The sequence below is a fragment of the Hemibagrus wyckioides genome, linkage group LG03 (assembly GCF_019097595.1).
Source record: "Hemibagrus wyckioides isolate EC202008001 linkage group LG03, SWU_Hwy_1.0, whole genome shotgun sequence".
In the NCBI taxonomy this organism is placed as follows: domain Eukaryota; kingdom Metazoa; phylum Chordata; class Actinopteri; order Siluriformes; family Bagridae; genus Hemibagrus; species Hemibagrus wyckioides.
The window spans coordinates 20877447-20900543 of record NC_080712.1 but is presented as its reverse complement, the minus strand read 5'-3'; the positions used below and the strand labels follow the sequence as shown (position 1 = coordinate 20900543).

At 40.5% G+C, this 23097-nt stretch overlaps 1 protein-coding gene across 4 annotated transcripts in view; it reads left to right on the top strand.

Moving 5' to 3' along the window:
• The window catches only part of lzts2a (leucine zipper, putative tumor suppressor 2a), a 41793-nt gene extending 18731 nt beyond the window's left edge, over positions 1–23062 (top strand). For 2 of the 4 annotated variants that reach the window (XM_058385442.1, XM_058385438.1), the window contains 4 exons: positions 16755–17285; positions 18717–19268; positions 19421–19690; positions 20146–23062. In XM_058385442.1, the coding sequence (XP_058241425.1) occupies positions 16782–17285; positions 18717–19268; positions 19421–19690; positions 20146–20907 (2088 nt within the window). In that variant the 5' untranslated portion in view covers positions 16755–16781 and the 3' untranslated portion in view covers positions 20908–23062. Of the gene's footprint in view, positions 1–3111; positions 3166–5877; positions 6117–16754; positions 17286–18716; positions 19269–19420; positions 19691–20145 lie in introns of those variants that run through there. The other 2 variants (XM_058385443.1, XM_058385440.1) reach the window with 2 other exon arrangements.
• Positions 23063–23097: the final 35 nt, after the last annotated feature.

Genomic DNA, 23097 nt, shown 5'->3' with positions numbered 1-23097 from the left:
GTATGTGGGCGCATGATCATTCATATCTATGTGCTTGTTGAACATCTCATTTCAGATTTAATCCCCCCCATTGCTGTTGTAATAACTTACACTCATCTGGGAAGGCTTTCAACAAGATTCTGAAGTGTAGCTGTTGCCCATTCAACCACAAGAGCATTAGTGAGGTCAGGCACTGATATCGGGCAAGAGGGCCTGGCACATAGTCGGCATTCCAGTTCATCCCAAATGTGTTCAGAGGGGTTGAGGTCAGGGCTCTGTGCAGGACACTCGAGTCCACACCAACCTGTACAAATCATGCCTTTATGAAACTTGTGCAGCCTAGATCCCCTAGTTCCAGCACAGAGATATATTAATGCTACAGCAAATACAATTCTGTGCTACCAAATTTGTGGCAAAAATTTGGGGAATGCCTGCATATGGCTGTAATGGTCCAGTGTTCATAAATATTTGGTTGGCTATACAGTCTATTATACATATTTTATACCATATGTATATTCTAAATTATTAGAAATGCTTATATTACGTTCTGTTGCACTGCATTTAACAACATTTTCCTGTATTATAACTTTCAAATAAACATTACATATCATGTAGGCACTGTCACATTGTATATATTGAATATTATTAACCAAATAAATTCTTATGAAACGTTATTTCATATGGGTTCTGACTCTAAACTGTTCTACACAAAGTGGAAACATGAATGTAAACATGTCTGAATGCAGAAAGGGGTTGAAATCGACAGAAAACCTGCTGATGAGCAGGTAATAGCAAACATGTGATCCACTAGCATGGTGGTAAAGTGCAGACGTAAACAGTATGTTTTCTGCATGCAGACTATAAGCAGTCCACTCTGGACAGTGACTTATGCTGTGAGTATGTGTTGGTCTCACGGGTCAAATCAGACCTGTCGTAAATATTTAAGTAAAGGTCCTAGCTCTTTGAAGTATATATTCCTCTGGGGTCAGAATGGTGATGGATGGCTAGAGCAGTGTGTGACAACTAGAATGGATTTTGGGCGGGCTTTCTGGCATGTAGGAGTGGCTAAAGGTGAGAGGGCAGTGATTGAAGGAACATTTTTGTTACTGACAGGGGATGGGGCAAGACAGGGACACGGTAGTTAGATTGTGTGGAGCATGTCAGAGCCAAATCCTCACAAAAGAACCAGACATTCTTTAGAATTCACATACAACCTTTTCATTCTGGATGTTTCAAAGTAAATGTTGAGTTTCTACTACATTGCCGCCTCCCGTAAAGCAGTCATAAACATAACATGCTCAGATATTTTGTACGAAAGCCTATCAACACCATTTGCAGAACTGAAGTCTATTGCCAGAGTAATCCTAGGGGTTCTGCTTTATCTTTGTCCACGTCTGGCCTTGAGGCTTTGCCCAGTGCCTGTGTGTACCCCCTAACTGCACATGACTGACAGAAGCTCCCCAGGAGTGGGAGTGAGTGTGTGTGGTCCGCTTGGCAGCTGCTCTGTCCGTTAGTGTCCATCTAAACAACTGTTTCTTTCCTTCAGCAGACTAACCCTAACATTCTCTAATTCTCTCTCTCCTCTCCACTGTGAGGCCTGTGCTTGATAAACAGTCACTCAGTATTACATTATGGTCAACAAATACAACATTCTTTATCAAAGATATCTTTGATTAAGAATCTTCTGCTATTTTGCCTCTGAGATGAAAGCAGTATAAGGACAGCTGTCTTCCAGACTGAATTATTTTGCCCAAATGTGTGTCTGTAACTGTGAATTTGCTATGTTTTTTTTTATCTGTCAGTATCTGCATATGTGAATACAGGTTTCTGATTTTAAGCTTGTTGTCCTGATGCTTGCATGCTGTTTGTTACTGGCAGGCCTGGCACACAGAGTGGCCCTGGCCCCTTACTATATGTCAGAGGAACAAAAGCACATTGCATGCTGGGAGTTAATGGAATCTGAATGGGCAGTGGGATAGAGAAAGCCAGCTCTGAAATACTGCTCGCTAGCAACTTTCTCAAGATTTACTGAGAGAACAGATGTGAGTTTGTGTGTGTGCTTTTTAATAGGTGCCACGTGTTACCTCATTGATGTATCCCATAAAAGCAGAAAGCTGATGCTGATATTGTGTCCTTGAGTGATTTGCAACCTGTTTCCTTCCATTGTAGTGAACGGCAGCATATCCCATACTGTTCTCTCTGCTACCTCTGTGTTCGTTCCCCTCTCAGCCTGTCATGCGGGGTATTTATTTTAGACCACCTTTGTGGTTTGATGAAAATAGTTGAAAATGCTTAATGAGGTGAAGGTGCAACTTTTCATATAGACAGTTATGAATATTTATTGTGATTTCTGTTTTGTGTGTGTGTGTGTGTGTGTGTGTGTGTGTGTGTGTCATTTTATATCAAACTTTTAGTGCCATATATTTTTTCGTGTACTGTACCAAAGACATGATAAACTGGAGCTATTTTTCATTTTGTGGTTTCTCTCATCAGCCATTTCTTCAGGGAATTAGCATCATTAAATGTAATTACAATTACATTTAAAATAAACAAAACTGATCTAAGAGTGCACAAATTACATTATCAGTTATGGAAACTGTATTCATTAAAACTGTAGTAATGATAAAGGTAGTGTAAAGATACTGATAACCAAAGGAGAGTTTTTATAGATATTACTTTAGATTAGCATCTGTATAGTGCAGAAATATATAGTAGACAGTAATAACCTATGAGATGACAGATGCTTTTTTATGTGTTCGCATATATATGTTTGAAGCAACACAAAGCAAGCTATGTTTGTGTGTAATAAGAGGAAGGAAGTTCATATTAAGTGCATTTAAATTGGCAGCATATTTGTGTTTGTTCCTAGAATCACAGATTTGCTGCCTTAGTGTAGCTTTTTTCACCCTACCATTTTTCACAATTCATATTAAATTGATGTGTGTAATGGGTATTTGTCAAAGCAGCAAGTTCATACTACATGTTTTGTCTCAAATGCAGATTTTCATTTTTATTTCCTGTATGCCGAAGCAAGATTGTCTGCATTGCTCTGTGATATGTACATTGACTGTACAAACCTCAGGACGTCTTTCTGAAGGCTCCTCTTACACAATCCTTTCTCCATTCCTGCAGGGCTGCTAAGAATGGAAACTCCTTGAAACACAGCAAGGCAAAAGGCTCCATAAGGTTTTCTCTGTCAGCTCTCTCCTTTAGTGCTGTTTTTGTTTTAAATTAAAGTGAACTTTATGTCTATATGGGGTGATTCCAAAAGAGGGAGATGTTTTGCACTCTCTCTCTCTCTCTCTCTCTCTCTCTCTCTCTCTTTCTCTCTCTCTCCCTCTGTTGTTGTGATGTTGCTTTTCTGTGGAAGGCTGCCAAAGACTTGTTTTTCAGTTATGACACCCGCTGCCAAATATACACATTTGCATGCCATCACACTTCTATGTGTGCAATACTACACATGTGGATCAAACCACACACCTGGGCAGATTGACAGTGTTTATGCATTTTGTATGTATTTTCCTTTTTCCATCACTTTGCCTAATTTCCCCTTGTGTAATGACCCTAGCTTTGGGCCCTAAACTGGAACATTGTCCATAATTTAGACAATGTGCACTTTTTTATACCCGCAGCATTGTTTGATATACATCCAGTTCTGGCATCAGTTGAATCTATAAGTATCTTTAGTGGGAAAGATTGCAGAGCAAGTAAAATCATGAAAGGAAGAACATGCACAGTGTGATGTGGACCTCATTAGTACTGCAGAACCCCTTTCACTCTCTACCACTCTGTTTAGCTCTTTGTCCCTATCGTTCCTGCATACCCCCAACCCCCAGTAGAAGAGGGGTTAAGTGTTTTGTAGAAGACTGAGTGTTTCACTTTGAGCCACTGTGTGAGTCTGTGTGCTTGATCAGATGACTGGTTGTATGTTGGATTAGAGCACGGCTCAGTTTCTTGTTCCACCAGCCACTTCATTAGCTTTTCTGAAGCAGCTCCATTCAGTGGAACAGAAAGCTAAGAAACAGTCTCCTATAAGCCTTCCTACTATATATATTTGGTCATGACATATATTTGTCTTGAATGTTGATGGAGACACATTAAAGAGAGGTTTCTCTAAGCCAGTATGAATCATTTTGAAGAGCCTATTACTTATATGATAATATGTGATTTGATGCCTGGGCTGTACATGTATGCTTACTGATGATTCGTGACACATGCACATGTATATTAGTGTGTAATAACATACACACTCATATATACTAGCAGCTGAGCCACAGACATATGTATTCAAGCAGCTGCCTGGGCTTTTTATTTTCACCAGAGGGAAATCTTAATGCATACAAAGACATTCTACACTTTTGCATGTTTCTAACTTTGTGGCAGTTTGGGGAGGGCCGACATATGGGTCTGAAGGCCGGGTGTCCACGTACTTTTGGCCATGTAGCGTATTCGTGTTAGAGGATTTTTTTTTTTACTTTTAGCCATGTGGTCAGTTGTGAAGCCTGCAGGACAAAGAAAGGCCACATTCTGGATGTAAACATGGTGGATTGCTTGAGTGGCCATTTATGGCATTCATTCATTCATTTATTCATTCATCTTTAGTAAATTCTTTGTTCTGATAAGAGTCTTTTTAGTTTAAATTATAAAATGGCTCATTCAGTATTTTGGAAATCAGAGCCAACTGATTAGAAAATGCTATGCGTGGGTATATGCAAGAATAACTCAGAGAGCAGGCAGGATTGGACAGAAGGTTTCCTGTGCAAACAAAGACTTTGTTAAAATATTCTCTATTTCTTTCTATAAAGGCCCTACACTAAAATATACTTATGTGCTCCAAAAGACAATCCTGCCTGTTGGTAGAATTTATTAGATAATATATATGTATCCATGTATGTATGTGTGTGTTTTTATAAAGCACTTTGAAATATCATGTTAAGCCTCCTGGTGTGTTTATGGGCAGTTCATGTTTATATGATAACTTCCCTGGAGGACACAGATGTCCATTAATCACTCATATGTTCGTCTATTCAGTTCTCTGCTTGTCTGATGTTTCTGTCCTCTTTAATGCCCCTACAGAATCCCCTGGCTTTATTGCTCTCTGCTCAGGTTAGCATGCTGCGTTTCCTTTGCTTTTGTTCAGTTCGGTGATAGGCGGTAATTGAGGGAGAGGAGTGGTAACAGCCGGAACACAGGGAGACTGGGGCCCTTTGAAAAGCAAACTTGCACATGAATGTACTCTTCCCTCCTTACAGACTTCTTAAGACAAAAAGTCATGGCCTGTGGGCTGCTTAGGTTGGACCGAGTTCAGAGAAAACGTGCGCCGCATTTTTGGATGCAGCTTTAATTTCCGACACCAAATCACAGCTCTGCTTTTAGATCATGTGTGATTTATTTCATGTATACATTAACAGTGCAATACAATGAATATACTGTCTTCCACAATATATATGTCTTTCACTCGTCTGCTGAGTTTGAGTAATGTTGTCTGTATGTTTCGGCATGACATGGTTTCTTAGGGAGTAAGTGGGAAATTACTTAGAAGGGAGTGAAAGAGAAAATAGTCATCATCAGTCAACATCATTTTGTTACATCACAGCAACTGCTGAGTGTCAGATTTGAAACAGGAAGTGGATTTATCCCAAGTAGCCCCCTGCTTTCAAAAAAAGAGTAGGATGCAGAGACTGAGAAATTGAAAGCTGGACAGAGAGAGAGAGAGAGAGAGAGAGAGAGAGAGCACTATGGGCAGAGACTGAGCCCCAGCATGAGATGGGATTATATGTGTATGTGAGAGAGGGAGGGAGAGGCGAGCACACAAAGTGAGAGCGGTAGGGGGCAGGGAGAGGGGGAGGTGCTAGGACAGCAGAGCAAGAGTGCAGGAGAGGAAAGGGCTTTGCAGTGGGCAAAGAGAGGAAAGTTTGACTAGAAGAGAAGGAGTGCAGGAGGAGGAGCAGGAAGAGAGCGTGTGTATGTGTGTGCGCAAGAATATGTGAGAGAGCGCGAGCATGTGAGTGTGTGAGACGAAGAGAAAGAGAGGGAGTGAAGCCGAAGAGCAGAATGAGCAGCTAGGTTTGTCTTCTTAGTTTGTCTCCAGGACAGAAAGCTGAGACAGGAGGAAGTTACCATGAAGAACACTATGGGTATGTACGAGATTATAACTATCAAACCTACAGATACATACACTCACAAATCACTCACACTCACTCTCTGGCTTTTGCAGAGTTCAGATTACTGCAGATTTTTTTAGACACAAAGCTCTGAGTGCTTTGAAGTAATCCAGATGAATGATTAACTTTGTGCACACAGAGAGGGTGATAGGTGGGGCATCTACAAGACAATGAAGAAAAAGAGAGTGTTAGCAGCACTGTGTTCTCTGTTGATGAGAGACATGTGTTTATTGGCTGGTGTGTGTTACGCTAAAAACACTTTAAAGTTACAGAAAGTGTTCTGCTAGCTAAACTCTATGTGTATTGGCACTGTAGGATGCTGGTGTGTGTGTGTGTGTTTGCTGTCTGCGACTGTCTGGTGTTTGTGTGTGAGGGTTTTTGATGTTATGAGCTGAGCCTCTCAGTGGAGCAATCTTCAGTAATGGACCTACTCATGCTGTATAAGCTTGTGGAAGTGTGCAAAGCTGAACTGAAGAAACTCGGAAAGAGCCGAGGTTAGAGATAGTATTTTACTGCTGTATAAGTTTCAGTGAAAAGTGCTAGGACAACATAATCCTCTGAACAGCTGGCATAAATGGTGCAATTTGACACTATATGCAATTAAAGCCATTTTCACAAGAGTAACACAAAAAGTGTCCACATTCTATTGTCATAGCCATATCTCTTTTCTCTCATCTCCATTGTGTTTCCCCATTGTGTGCCTCCTGATTTTATTGATATTTAAGAGCTGGAGTTTGTGGTCTGACTCAGCTTAGAGGAAGACCTGTGTACAGATTGAGCCTAAAATAGCACAGACTGTGACAAGTCAGAAGTCTGCAAACATTGCTTTGAGCAGATGAGATCACCAGGAGAAGGTGCTTGCGTCACTCTGCTGGAAAATAATAGACGTGTTAAATCACTCGCGTATGTGAGAGGCCTTCGAATCGATCCCTTATACACTTACTTTCCTGTTGCCTTTTTAAGGAAATTTGATGGTCATTGATTTCCCTGAAAGTTTCAAGAATGAAAACATTAACTCATCTCATCTCATCTCATCTCATCTCATCTCTTCTCTTCTCTTCTCTTCTCTTCTCTTCTCTTCTCTTCTCTTCTCTTCTCTTCTCTTCTCTTCTCTTCTCTTCTCTTCTCTTCTCTCATCCTCTTTTCTGTAACCTCTCCTCTCCTGTTATGGAGATGCCAGGTATTTATATAGATGTGTGTGTGAGGAAGGAGAGCTCATTAGCTCTGTCTTGGACTCAGCTGACTGCGCTGAATCAGAACTTTCCATGCCATACTTTTCCTCTCCGTCTGAGCTCGCCTGGAATCTGAAGTGACACAGTCCACAGTCCCTTTTGGCTGTTCTCACTGTGGCTTATTTGCATATTTTCAAACTCCAAACCTAGAGTGCTTTTTTTTTCTCTTGTTTGTGGCTTCTGCATTCTTCACTGTGTAAGCACTTTTAAAATTATATATTTATGCCAGCATACTTTTTGATTCAGGTTGCACTGGAATTTATTGGCTGCTGGGTCCTCATGTCTGTTCTACTGTTTTATCACTTCTGTTTATGTGTAGTACACCAATCTGGGTTATAACAGTAGATGTAGATGAAGCTTATTGTTTGACATTGTTTGTATAATAAAAATAAATTACAGTAATGAAAGGTGATATAGTAATTTACTTGAAATTGCTTTTGACTGCACTCTTTGTTGATGTATTGTGGTTTGATGAAGATCATGGGTTATCTCATGGGGCTCAGTAATGTGCAATAGATATTAATCCCCCTCACATATTAACCTCGCTCATGCTCAGCACCGCCCACACCTGTTTTAGAGGCAAAATGGATGAACAGCACCATTATGCCTCTCTAGTAGTAATAATGCACAGGGTCTGTTTGTTGTTTTCACTCTTGGTGATTGCAGCTGATATCTAATATGGTAATAAATGTGGTGCACTGACCCATCCAGACCATTTTGAATGCCCTGTGTTGAAAGAGAGCATTCCTTTGCCTCATTACCCTCCCATCACTGGCATTTTAACAGAATGACCACTCAGCAGCAAGCAAGGGGAAGGGCATTAGCGTGGCGCGACCACAGCTCCTCTCCTAGCTGTTCTTATTCCCAGTGTCTGCCTGTCTGACCGCTGGCCTGGGATAAATAATCATTAGCGGTTGGAAATTCATGCTGCGGTACTCAGGAGTAGCTGAAGAGACACAGTTCAGCCAGTGCGTCCAATGGCTCTAACAGAGCATCAGAGGAAAACCTTTCTGGGTCCTGCACATACTGCCAAAATGCACAGTGGGTAATAATGAACCACACGAAAACATGATTTTTAATATTATCAAATATAATCAAAATTCCACGTGTCAAACACGCATCAAATACTCTCTGTAAAATGTTGTATAGTGTTTGGTTTCGTAAGTTTATATGTGGTATTTAACAACACACTTTGAAACACCTCTAGTCATGATTTCTTTACTCCCTTTTAATAAACATAGACCTTCATAATCAGACACTTTTAACAGCAGATCCTCTCTGTGCATTCAGAGCGATCAGTTTACAACAGATCATGGACATCTCCCTGACACAAGTCCGGACAGGGACAGTTGTATTTTGTAACCAGTTTGGGGTCAAATTGTTCTTTACACACAGCAGAAAAAGCTCCATCCACAATGCTGATTGACAGTAGTGCCTTCCTGGTATTCTGTAGGTGGTGTCACTCACTGCATCTCTGCAGCTCTGATCTGGGAGGCCTATGGAGGCTGGAATACAGCACGGAGTGAAGAAACCATGTCTCTGCGAGAGAATTGTTTGGCATCTTCAGAGTACTTGTATGCTTTGCACACTTTGCACAGGCTCATAAGCTTTGAGATGCTTAAAAAAGCCTGCTTTACCCCATCACTTCCCTGCTTTTTGTTTCATTCACACACCCTTTTGTTCATCCCACCAACCACGAGATGTTGTAGGTCTCAATCATAGCCTGTAAAAACACTACAACACAAGACTGGGAAATGAGAAAGACAGTAGCACATGGCTAGCAAGAAGGCAGCCAGGTGTGGAAGAAGGTTCAAGAGCAAACAAAAGAAATGAGATGGGGATGATTTAGGAAATTGTGAAAAGAGAGAAAAATAAATTAGAAACAGACTATAGGGTGTTTGATGGTGAATTAGTAAATGAGTGAGGAACTGGTAGAACGGAATGAGGTCAAAGGGTCATAGTGTCCACTCTTTCTCTCTCCCCCTCCATCTGTGTTTATCTCTTGCATGCTCTCACTGACTTGGCTTTTGTTACTCCCACTGTTTTTGTTGCTGAACCCCACCTTTTTCTTCTGGTGTAGCTTTCACCCCCAGGGTACACACATGTAGGCCTCAAATGCCATGGCAACATCCCCAAACAGCCACAAGCCAAACGCTTGCAAAAGCAACAGGGTGGCAATGATAAAAAACAGTCAACCAATTACCCTTGTTCTACAGACAATGTTTTTAATTTAATCCAGTGCCTCCTCACTGAGACACCGGAATAACAAAGAGAGCAGTGGAAACTGTGCGGGGTTAGTAGAGGGATGTAGAAAAGGTGGGAGCTTTATAGTGTTCAGCTTTAAATGTTCCCCTTGTCTTTTTTTTTGTTCCATGGATGCAAATTAGAGTCAGTGGACTTCAGTAGACTTTGAAGGGTTTGAATGTGTTTTTGTTAGCTTTGTAAGAGAACAGACACTGAAAGAATTTGTGACTCATGAGCTTTCCCCTTTAGCTTCGATTTATAATAAAAGTCCAGGATGTGACCTCTATTCTAACATTTTTGGTTATTGTTTGGTTTATAATAGAAACACCCAATCATATAGACTCACATATACATGGTAGATTGTGTTTATTCAGTCTTTAAGGGTTGATTTGTACAGACAAATGCAATTTTATTGTACTGAACATTCAGTTATGCTCTCTGAGTTTTGTGATCCAAGTTACAGCTACTCAGGAAGCTCACTTTTCTAAAGGGAGATATTTTGTGTCTCTCTCTGTTTCGTTCAGTTAGCTGCAGGTTTCTCATATCGGCTGAATTCAGTAGTGCAGTTTGGGATGTTGCTATGCTTTTTATGTTGTTATTCACTTCTGATCATCACATCAAGTAAAGGTGCAATCTCTACACATCTTCCACTAAAGTAATATTTACTTTCTGTGAGTTTTGAAATGTATGCAATGACTTACTGACTTTTTCATTTGTAAAATAAAAGCTTTTTAATTCCTGTTAGGCCACCCAGAAGCTATAACATGTGTGATGTTTGGTGTTAGGCTGTCACAGTTTGTTCTGTATAGGGATTTCATCTGTTTAGAAAGCTGACATTCAAGTTCTGTATTAGTGTGCATAAAGCATACAGACCATAGTTGTGGTCTGCAGAATACTGGGAATGGGTGAAACTGATTAGTAATTGAGTCTGACTGGCTCTATGAACTCTAGCCGAAACTAAACAGCTTAAGTCAGTCCAAAACTCACTGGCAGTCCAAAAGCACAGTTCTACATTTTGTTTGCAGCTTATACTCCACGATGTTGTGTGTCATGGTAACAGCAGCAGAGTGTGATCTGAGCACAGTATGCCTCCTGACCTCTCTCTTAGATTCAGACACACTGTGCAGTGTGTCTTAATGGATTCTCTGGCCCACAGTGGAGAAATGGTGAGATTTTAATGCTGTCAGAGAGGCCTCTCAGAGTTATTGTATGGCACTATGAGTGGAAAGAATGTTACAATGCTGCAAAAGGTTATCTGCTGTAGATTCAGAATGAGAGGGTAAGTGGACATTATCTACTTGTAGTAAATGAGCTACTAAAGGACTCATTTCTGAACACCTTTGGGATAAACTACAATGCAGACTGTGCCCCAGGCTTCCTCTCCCAACATCACTGCCAGACCTCACTAATGTTCTTGCGGCTGAATTGACAAATCCCCAGATCCACGCTTCAAAATCTAATGGAATTAAATGGAGGTCATAACAGCAAGATATAACAGCAATATGAGGTTAAATATGGAATAGGATGTTCAGCAAGAACCTATGGGTATGGTAGTGAGATGTCCACATCATTTTTGCCATACAGTTTATATAAATAAACATGGTAACTTTAAGCAGTGCTCAGTGCACAAATTTCCTTCCTACTTCTGCGCACTGAGCAGCACTGGTCTGTGTTTTATGTAACCTCTTGTAGACATCACTAGTAATGTTTTCCCTTAGACATGAGACAGCATGCAAAGACATTTAGTGTAGTTTTGTTTGTCTGTGTGTTGGTCTTTGTGTGTTTAAAGCAACGATTGTTGGTGTATCATTCCAAGACTGTCCCTAGATAGTGCTGCTATCTGATGTAGGGAGACAATGGGGGAGCAGCTGGCAGGAAGTCACAGCAGCAAGGCACAGTGCTGGATGTCCAGTAAGAGCTCTCTAGAGGGGTTGGTGTAATGTAGAGGTGTGCATGGGTCTGTAATCACAGATTCATATCCTTTCCTGTCACTGATTTACACCAAACACCTGCTTGTTACTGCAATGGGGAGTGTAAGAGGCAGAAATTCAGAGAATAGAGTAGTGGACCATAGAAAGCAGGAAAGAGAGTGTGTATGTTTATGGTGAAGAATCAAATAGTCTAAAAACAGCATGGTACAGGAATAGGAAGTGGGAAAGTCAGAAGAAGGACATGGCTAGCAGGAAATAGGGAGCCAGGTGTGAGAGATTTCATTTAACAGAAACATGAAACAAATTGAAAGAAGGGAATATTTTATTAAAAAAATATACAGTAAATATAGACTATATATCTGTAGACAGGCAATGATAAGCACACTCAGAGTTAGACCCTGAGGAACAGTAAATTAAAACTGGTATGATAGATGGAGGTCAAGGGGTCAAAATATCCTCACAGTGCTGTAAAACACTCACACACTTACAGCTCACCTTAAGTTATTGATCTCAGTTTAATGAATAATTAATGCTTGTATATTGGAAGCATACAGAGTGCTAACATATAAGTAAAAGTAGGTAGTATTTCTAGCATTTCCACTACTGTGTTTTTTTATGTTAACACTGAAAATCAGATAGATAGATAGATAGATAGATAGATAGATAGATAGATAGATAGATAGATAGATAGATAGATAGATAGATAGATAGATAAATATGATAAATATGTTACTATGTACATGGAGAAGTATGTGCAAGTTGTATTAAGCATCATTTATTTTGTGATAGAATGCCTGAGAGACTGACATAACAACACTCGGTTAGATGAAACTGTTAGATGTAAATGAGTCTCCATGCACCACTCTGAAGAAACAAGGTCCCATTCCTTGTGTTTAGAGAGCAAACAGTGGTATGGGACAGTACATTGTCATGGCCAACGTTTCCATGGGAAGAAGCTTTGATCAAGATCTGAATACACATCAAACAACCTGGCTCAGCAGACATGTCTGTGTCCAAATGGGATTAAGGATGTGGGGATTTTAACACCAAGATCTGGACTTCTGCTGTGCTCCATGCTCAGCCTTGGCATTTCCACACATTCTCCCCCAAGTTCCACGGCGAAGCTGAATGGTTCCTGGGAGATTCACGCCTCGCAGCTAATCCTTTCCGGCAGCGCTGCAGCTATTAAGACTTATCATAACAAGATTTCTGTAGACAGCTCTGGCTGGTGCTGTGGATTTGATTAGAAACACCTGCAATGGCTTCCCTCAGCAACCTTTCTGTTGTAACACCAGAGATAAAATTGCACACTGGATGATTTTAATTGACCTGTTTTGTTTGGCTAATGAGATTTCCACTGGGATTGCAGTGATCCTGCAATACTGCAATGCTTAATCTAAAATTTAGACCACTCTTCACCAAGTCAAGTCAAGTCAAGAAGCTTTTATTGTCATTTCAACCATATATTACTGACGCAGTACATAGCGAAATGAAACAGTGTTCCCCCATGACCATGTTGCTACATAAAAACACAGATATACATAAAAAAACACTGTGCTAAGGACAAAAAAGTAAGTTAAATTAGCCACAGAAACTGCATAGTGTGCAACCAAGCATAAACAGTGTAAAGCAAAAGACAATGCAAGACAAGAGACAGTGCAGATAGCTAACTACAGATGGTATGGTACAGTATAGAATGGTAAAAGATTTCACATTTTGTCATAAATTTATTGTCATATAATACATACCATCTCTATGTAGCCATGAGGGCTTGGTCACATTTTTTGCCATGTTACCAATAGCACTGAACAAGAATTATTGTTACTCTTATTACTAGTGTAATTTGGAAAATGGTGTCACCATCCCACAACATTTAGAGAATGCTGTCTACCATCATGGGTGTTGTTATATGATGTACACAGGTATTTAACCAGATTGTGGGTGCCTTTGGTTTGGGGTTAGAAATCGCTGTGTCCCATTGAAAAGTTTTACTCATAGTTTGTGTATAAAATGTGCTGTTTCAGGAATAGCAGAGCCCTTGGTTCACATTGATGCTTTCTCTGGTGGAAATGGGTCTCTAATTTGATTGGGCTGGTTTCATATTAAGGAGGATCCAGCAGGGTGATGGAGCAAAGTGTTTTGATGAGAGTATCACTAACAGAAGCAGGAGTCTGAGGTCAAGTCAGGAAAAAGCAGTGAGAGGAGTCAGTCCTTGTGGATCCACTAATCTTATTATACTAGGCTCAATGAGACTGTTTGGTTAGGGGGTGGCAAGAGTGGATAAGGGAGCAAGAATGCTAAGGCGGAGAATGCACTATAATAGAGGACTGCAGTAATATTGCAGTATTGCACATGGTACTGAAAGTGTGATGTACATTTTCCTCATTGCACCATGGTAAACAATTCAGTTCTATGAATAGGTAAACACTGATCTGTCACTGCATTCTGCTTATAGGCAAATAAAATTGCTCATGCTTTTGCATGTTGACAAATGTCACTTGCCATGCAGGAAAAGACAAGGTTAAAAAGGGAGACTTGGGGATTTTTCTTCTCACCATGTTAGACTTCAGGCAGTAAACAGACAAAATAAAAGCCATTTGCAACTGCTAACAGTTTTAACTGCTGTTCCTCTGATTTGGTTCTTGGCGAATATGGGCAAAGTGAGCATTAATGTGGTCTTAGTTTAACTTTTTTTTGTTTTTTTACCAGAGGCCAACAAATGGAATTTCCACCTGTTTTGGTGTACCCAGGTTTAGCATTGAATTTCTTTGTCTATGTCACACTCCACAGTGGTGTTTAATGGCTTATATGAAAGAAGACACTCAGGGCTTAAAGGGTTTATGGTGTTATAAAAGCAGCATTTCTGTTTTGACCTACTAGGGGCAATATATTCATAGAAAATGTAAAACAAATTTTACACACATTTATATTTTAAGTAAAAGAAAAAGCTGATATCAAACCCATTTCTACTCCCTGAGATGCGCAAAGTGCTTGTTCATAAAACATGAAGCCATTATCTTGAACCACTAAAATTCTGTGTAAGGTTATATGCTCACAGACTGTAAGAACCCTCTCACACTGAAAGCCAACAATGTCCTGATTAATTTTGTATCAGACAGCAATAAAATATGTTTGATAAGTCTATTTCCATTCCGCCGACAGAATGGAACACCAGTGTTCTGGTAAAAAGGGTTAAAGCAGTGTGATAACATTAAAGTTCAAAGCAGATATTAAATGTGTAAAATACTATAATCACAAACTATAAAAATTGCCCCATACTGCATATTGTGTGATTATATCCCTGAACATATAAATGCCAACTGATGTACACAATTTCTATCTGCATAACAGTAGTTTTTGGTCATACTCTATGGAATTATAACTGCTATAACTGCATGTTTTTAGGATAACTAAGTGGTATGATTAATTAATTATAATTATTATTAATTATTAAATTAATTCTTTGTTCTATTTAACCTATAAAGTGCTTTGTATTCATAACAATGAGGAAATCATTATTTCACACCAACAGTCTATATTTTGGGTGTTCGCTGACTTGGTGTGTGTCTGTGGTGGGGTGTTTTTATTATTCATTTATTTTTGTCCAATATATTGTTTGGATCTCAGGAATCATGCTACTATACCCGGTATTTGCATCAAAGTGAAAAATGTTGGTATCATGACATCAATGTACTGCATTGTTTTGTGGTTATTAGTGGCAAATAAAAATGGACAAGGGGAATGGAAATAGACTTAATAAAACTGTAATAGACTGATTATAGATCTTATAATATAAGGGCATATAAAATAAGCAGATTCCTTGATTTTGAAATAAAAATTAAGATATTTAAAAACTTTTTACTTGGAAGTGTACTAAGATATTTAATTTGTGCATTTTTGCTAAACATGTTGCTTAGCATATTTATACTTGTATAAGATGTTGAAACATAACTTTGTGTAGTAGTCTTAGAACAGGATTTAGATGCAGATTCATGTGTGAGGTCAGGGGGCGTGGGCCTAAAGATGCGTACATGCTAGTGGGTGAATTAAAACCCTGAGGGTGTGTTTGGTGTGTAGGTTTTGAAGGTTGAATTTTAGATGAGTTTAAGAAGAGTGCAGTGATCCATGATAATGCAGCCTGGGAACTTCGAGCAGTGGGTCAGTGGGTGATGGACCTGATTTAAGGTTGTGACCTTTTTGGCTAACTGCTTTTAACTAAAATCAAGCTTCAAGCTCATCTAGCTTAAATTATTTTAAGTGTTTATGTGTTTATAGTGGGTATAAATATATTCTGCATAGGCAGAAGAAGGGATGTGGGGTTGAGAAGGAATCAAGCTTTAGGAAAGAGTTAACCATGGATGTGATATTAGCATTAGCGAAGGTATGCGCTTGTAAAGCTCAGACATGGCACTGTATTATCCATAGACTACAATACCCTCTTCACCTCTCTACCTCTTTTATTGTTTCTTGAAGGGAAAAAACACACCACAGTCCCTCACTCCTATTGCTTAAATTGCTTTGCTTCTCATTTGCATAAACGGAAACTTTACTCAAAGGGAACTTTACTGTGAGGGAAACATTAAATGTTGATGCACCTTCTGTCACCAGAAATTGGTTGCTTTTTTGTCTCTCATTGATTAAGTTCTGATTTTGTGTTCAGAGATTTCTTCGTATGTTAATATTTGGATCTAAAGTCAGAGAGACACATGGTTCTCAGGCTCGTTCCAGCTGTTTGTGTAAAGTTCTTCCCTTGTCATTACATTTAATGTAGAACATATAAAACAGATGACTGCATATCAGAGTACAGGAAGAGCAGATCTGTTAGGCCAATGGTGATGTAAAGGATTTGTTCCAGATCAGATTGCCTGTTCACCTCAAAAACCCCGTTTTGGGGGCATTGTGCTCTAAAATATTTTGGGGGTTGGACATGACAACGCAGCTTAGAGCACACAGCTGCATGGTAAATATAAGAGCATTCCACATAACTAATACTACTGTTTTACAGACAAGTATCTGACCCAATTTACAGCCAGTGTCAAAGGGTTCAGTTCATTCTGCTTTTTCATCATTTTATTTAGCTGATCTGTCGTGTTTTTGGATAAAGCTGAATGCTGAAAAGAATGCTTAAGGCTTCTGTTTTACTTTGAAAGCACTCAGGTCTAAATGTTCTAAAAATAATTCTTAAAATTTTTCTGACTCTGCAGAGTGTGTGCATTGGTCGCACAGTCGCCATGGCTTTGGTTCAGGTACTGCCCGTGCCCTCTGATCACCCACAGTCCAGTGTCGATATTCAGCAGTGCCCGCCTGTATCGCACTCCCCACCCACAGGCAGCATGGGCTCGGTCAGCAGCCTTATTTCTGGACGCACTTACCAGGAACGCCACTGTCGCGCTGTCAGCGACTTCAGCGCCAGGCTCCGCAAGCCCCTTCCTGCAACCAGCTGTTTCCGGCAACAGGAGGGCACACTGAGAAGGGCCAGCTCTCAGGAGGAGCTCCTCGACAACCAGCCTCCTCTGCCTGTCAAGAACAAACCCACTACCCTCACGACTGCCGGCAATGGCAACTATGGATACATGAGTGATGAAGTGGTGGGTGACTGGAATGATAACCATGTCAAAGTGGGCAGCCCATGCAGTGATACAGAAGAAACACAGGACAATCGAGGAATTGTGAACAACAGCAACATTGGAGGCCCTCCACCAAAACTCATCCCTGTCTCGGGCAAGCTGGAGAAAGTGAGTTTGAGTTATTTGTTTATTTATTTATTAGAATTAATACACTGCAACAGGCTCTTGGTCTGTTCCTCTGAAAAGGACATCCATATTTCCCCCAAAATTGGATTTAATTTAATGATGCTTTTGCAGGCATTATTGATCTATGGAATTGGAAGCTAATTTATATTGACAGACATCTGCTACCTGCTGTGACAATAATTCCAATACATTATTAGCTGTTTGTTCAGTGTGTTCTCATTCACTCAACCAAATTATTCTCACTGGCACTCAATAATGTTTGAGAAAAATCTTTAGATGTCTAGGCAGTATAAATAACCTTAAAATCTATCATCATATAATTCATTATCTGTGGGTATAATTAAACAGCGTTTGGTCAAAAAGCTAGTTCATAGGGCCAAAAAATAGTATAATGTTCTCATACAACATTATTACATTTTTCTAGATTGGTCTTTAGATTGGATCTTTATCACAACATAAAATTTCAAAGCACTCAGAATCATAAAACCTCCAAAATTATTCATGATTTTGTGGAAAGGGATACTCATCATCAGAGTTGGTAAGGGGACGAGGAAGAAAAACATGACTATGGCTGATCCAGACAGAAAGTCAAGGCACCTGCAAATGATAGAATTACTCCAGCTCCACAAATTGAATTGTGTCTGAATAGGGATTTAGTTTTAGCATTGTGATAAAGGAATAAAAAAGTAACCCAGGCAGCCTGTGATAAGCAGATTATGTGTCCAGGCTCATGTTTTTACTTATTGTAAATATACTATATATAGTGTAAAGAGATTTGTCTACCTCTGTTCTATATATTCACCTAGGAGGTAGTTTTTTTTAAACAGCTTAAACGTGATTACTCCATGTGGGCATGTGGTTCAGCAATGCTCTGATTTGATGTTATACGCTGGCGTTACTCAAAGATGGTTTGAGCAGAGACAGCCCACTGCTTAAAATATGAATGAAGCAGTGTGTAAGATTCCCCCAGGTAGCTGTATAGGGTAGCTCCCCTGCCTCCTCTAAAAAACGGTTGCTTGGTTGGTAAAGACAGTAGCAGAAAGTGCCTAGCCTATCAGTTTTTGATTCATTTGCAGATGTAGGTCACTTTTTCTTTGTTAGTTATGGAGAAACAGTACATGGAGCCAAATGAAAAAAATTAGTTACCAAAATATTTACATTTTTGTCAAATTTTAACAGTAGTTTCAAATCTGCCTTTGAAATCACCTTGTTGGTGCATTTCTGGTACTTGGGTCTCTCCACTCAAGTTCACAGGAGCCAGGTTTTGCATGACTGAAAATAACTGCCTGAGATTGGTGCCATGGTGGCTGTCAAGGAGTCAGACTTATCTAGAAGGACGTTGCTTTATGCTTGCCCTGTGTGTTCATGAAAAGTGGTCCAGCATTTTTGGACATGAACTATTTTTGCTTACAGAACATGGAGAAAGTTGTAATCCGACCAACTGCCTTCAAGCCTGTAGTACCCAAGAACCGCAACTCAGTGCAGTACCTTTCCCCACGGCCAGGAGCCAGTCTGTCTGAGAGTCATGGAAGCCTCAACCTTTTACTTCCAGGAGGAGCAGGAATGTTGTGCACAGATAAACGCAACTCATACACTGGTGGTCGCAACGCTCGCAACAGTCAGACTTGCAGTATGTCAGACTCTGGCCGCAATTCACTCTCCAGCCTGCCCACATACAGCAGTACAGCCTGCAGCCTGGTGCAGAGCGAGGGACTGTCCACAAGCACAGAGTCCACACGGCCCACAGGTGGACACGGCCACACTAACTCGGACAGTGGCCGTTCCTCCTCCAGCAAGAGCACAGGCCAGCCACTTTCAGACAGTGGATCATGTGGACGTTCCCCTGCTCCCCCAGAGGGGTATGAGAGCATTATTCGTGAGCTGGAGGAAAAGCTGAGAGAGAGAGACTTGGAGCTACAGCAGCTCCGAGATAACCTGGATGAGAATGAGGCAGCCATCTGCCAGGTATGTGATCAACATATCAAAACCTCTCGTAGACAAATAGAGAAAATATAAGAACACAGTCTTGCGATATGTATCATTCAATAGTTCTTAATTAATTATACTCTGGAGTATAATTGAAATGGTGTCTGAATATTTTTTAACCTGATCTTTAGGTGTATGAGGAGAAGCAAAAGCGATGTGAGCAGGAGATGGAGGAGCTCAGGCAGAGCTGTGCAACTAAGATGAAGCAGGTGCAACAGAAAGCCCTTCGGGCCCAACAGGTGCTACAGCTGCAGGTTTTTCAGCTCCAGCAGGAGAAGAAGAAGCTGCAAGAGGATTTCTCACAGCTTCTGCAGGAGCGAGAGACACTGGAGAAGAGATGTGCCTCCATTGAAAGAGAGCAGAACCAGCTAGGACCACGTCTAGAGGAGACCAAGTGGGAGGTAAGACCAGATATTGCTTAAAAACCACCCATGGACTATAGGTTCATGTTCCAGGGCATCTGTTATGTTCAGTGTGAACCTTAAAATCTGATGCAGATTTAAAATAGGATGAACGTTATTCGAGAAGATATGCAAAAGATATCATCCTTATGCATCTTTTGTGTGTAAAGTAAATAATAAAACATAATAGTTGTGAAGTTAATTATATTCAGCAACACCATGCCCTGAATTGTTTTATTCTTCTTACACCACAGCTGCTCGCCAACAGTTACTATAATATTACAACACATCATTGATTTTGCCCAGATATAGTTATATTATACATGGTAGAGCATCTGCAGACCAGTTAGTTTCCATTAATACAGGGGATGCACCTTATCAGGAAGTATGAAGTATCTTCATTACTGCCCTTGCAGTGTCACTCAAACATTTTCCACAATGTTTCTGTACTGCAGGTGTGTCAAAAGTCTGGTGAAATCTCCCTGTTGAAGCAGCAGCTGAAGGACGTGCAGGCTGACCTGGGACAGAAGGCAGCTGAGATTGTGGCCTTGAAGGCCCAGCTGCGAGAGGCTCGCTCTGAGCTGCAGGCCAGCCAGGCACGCTCACACGATGCCCAGGCAGCAGCACGAACTCGCACACTCGAGCTGGAAGTATGTGAGAATGAGCTACAGCGTCGCAAGAGCGAGGCAGAGCTTCTACGTGAGAAAATGGGCCGTCTTGAAATGGAGTCAGCCCGACTCAGAGACATGTTGTCGTTGCCCAGCAATAAGGGCCAGTGCATGAGCCTGCCTCTGCCTCAGAGCCGAGTTGGTGGCAGTCTGAATCAAGTCCACAGCCCTGCTTTCCGGGAGGTAGTGGAGCCACTGCCATTGTACGAAAGTGATGTCACCAGGGTGCAGCAGCAGAGTACAGATGCTCTGCATAGCCTGCACTTGCAAGTAGATCAACTGCGCACTGAGCTGGTGTTGGAGAGGAGGCATGGACAGGAGCAGCTGGAAGCCTTCGATGAGGAGCGCCGTGTCTGGCAGGAGGAGAAAGACAAGGTGATCCGCTACCAGAAGCAGCTACAACAGAATTACATCCAGATGTACCGCCGCAACCGGGAGCTGGAACGTGTCATGAGAGAGCTGAGTCTAGAGCTAGAGAACAGGGACATGGAGGAGTTTGACATGCGCCATGACATCCGATTTGAGGAAATCGCAGCCACTGAGATCTAACGCGCATTCAGATTGTTCTCAATTGGCGAACAATTTAAATGCACCATGTCATCCACTGTGTCCTCAAATTCACTGTGTTTCTTTAAAGAAATTACGCCCCCCCCACCCCCCCACAGACAGAGAATTCAAATTGTTCTGAAACACTGCCTGACTTCCACTGTGTCCTTTATAGTGCACTGATCACTAGAGCACCTCCTCAGAACCTAACCAGGGTGGATATGCAGCCCAGACATTAGTACTTCCTGAACATCCTATTCTGTGACAGTTGCAATTGCCTTGACTTTTCTACAGAGAATGAGAATCTGGGGAACACATTTAGATGGAGAAAAGAGGGTTTGTGTTCCTGAAACAGTTCCTGAATAGAATGAGTGTCTCCTTTGCTGGATTTCAATCTGAATATGCAACTCCTGTTATGTAAAGGACTGAGATCATGTGCCGTGTTTAAACACAGTAACGGCACTAATGGGAAAAGAGCACCTGCACTAATGGACTCTCCTCCACTTCTTGCTATCAGCATTAATATTAATGTAACTCGAATCCGGCACGGTCAAGATCTAGAGCTGAAGTGCGTTGTCAGGGCACTCAATCTGCTTTTCGTGCATTCAGTCTTAGAGTCATTCTTACCAGTAAGTAAGACACACACACACACACAACCATCTTTTGTGTAGTGGCTGTTGTTATGTCAGGGTGCAACACAAAGACAGAGAATAACATCTGTCCTGTCTGTCCTCAGAGCGTACTGGGTGCTCAGCATCTCAATAATAATCACTTTATCTAGAAGTACTATTTTTTTATGATGGAATTTGATATAGTTTTTTTTCCATCTTCCTTCATAGATTGCACAATGCACAATATTGTGATGCACACAAGAGTGTGAATGGCATGTGTGCATGTTACAGTACTATACTGTTGTCAAGCTGTCTGGAGATCACTCAACTTACGTATGCACTAGTCAGCAGTGTCTTCGCCCACAGTGGGTGGAGCCATCACTGTGATTAGCATCAGAGACAGGACAAAAGATTCATAGATCTTAGTTTAGAGTTGCCTACAGCTTCTGAAATCCTAAAAAAGAAAATAATAATCAGATCTGAGGGGACATACAATATATACACAGTATACACTATTTTTTTTCTTATTACTGAACAAACTCTTTAAAATATGTAGCAGTGGAATATATTTTATATATTTTTATATGCATATATAGTGACTTAGCCTATTTTGTGGTAACAGTTGAACAGTTTTCTATCTTATAAACTTTAAATCAGTGGAGTCATTTGCCATGCGCATATTGTAAGGCACTTTAAGAGTGACTGCTTATATTTCTGCAGTGTTGCTATGTAGATTTCAGTGACTGGGAGGAAATTCCACTCTGTTACAACTTTGGATGTTAGGACATTAGGAAACATTGTTTTAGGAATCATTACCAAGTGCCAGACACCGCCAGACACAATCACCACTAATTTAGCATTCTCCAAATCCTCAGAGAACAATGATTCGTTCCAATTCCCATCTTTGTATGTATTATTGGGCGAATCATTCTTCTAAGCTGATTCCTACTGTCACTGCAACTGATTCTCCATCAGTCCACTGTAGCAAAGTTGCTTCACATTCATCACAGTTATAACATTTATATTATCTCTGTTCCAAACAGTTTGATGCCAAAAAGCAGTATTAATCAAAAGCTCTGGGCATTTTTGCTTCTGGTCAAATCATTTTCATAAAACCTTTCATTTATATTTCATCATATAAATCTAGTTCTGCATCCGCCGACTCCTTCTGCTTCAGAGATCTGATACAGCAGAGCAGCACAGCCATGACATGAGGAGTGATACTTACCCTTTAATCAATAACATAGCATACTTTTCTCTTCCTGATCAGACTGTTTGCTTTCTTATATGTCTCTATTACATGGTTTGTGTATACTTTCAGCAGTCTTCCTTTATTCCTCTTGTTTTTCCACTGAATACTTCATACCTATGATTGACCCACGTGTAAATATTCCTAGTAGTGTATTCTAATTTTTATGTATAATATCTCTGTCAAAGGTATAGCCACTGGGAATAGACCAAAGCAAAGTAACATAATGTGTTTGTTTTTCTTCTGTCTTTTATTCATGTGTGTTTTTGTGTGTTTTTTTTGGTCATTTTATGTTTGTAGTCACTTGTATATTATCATGCTGTACATTCCTGT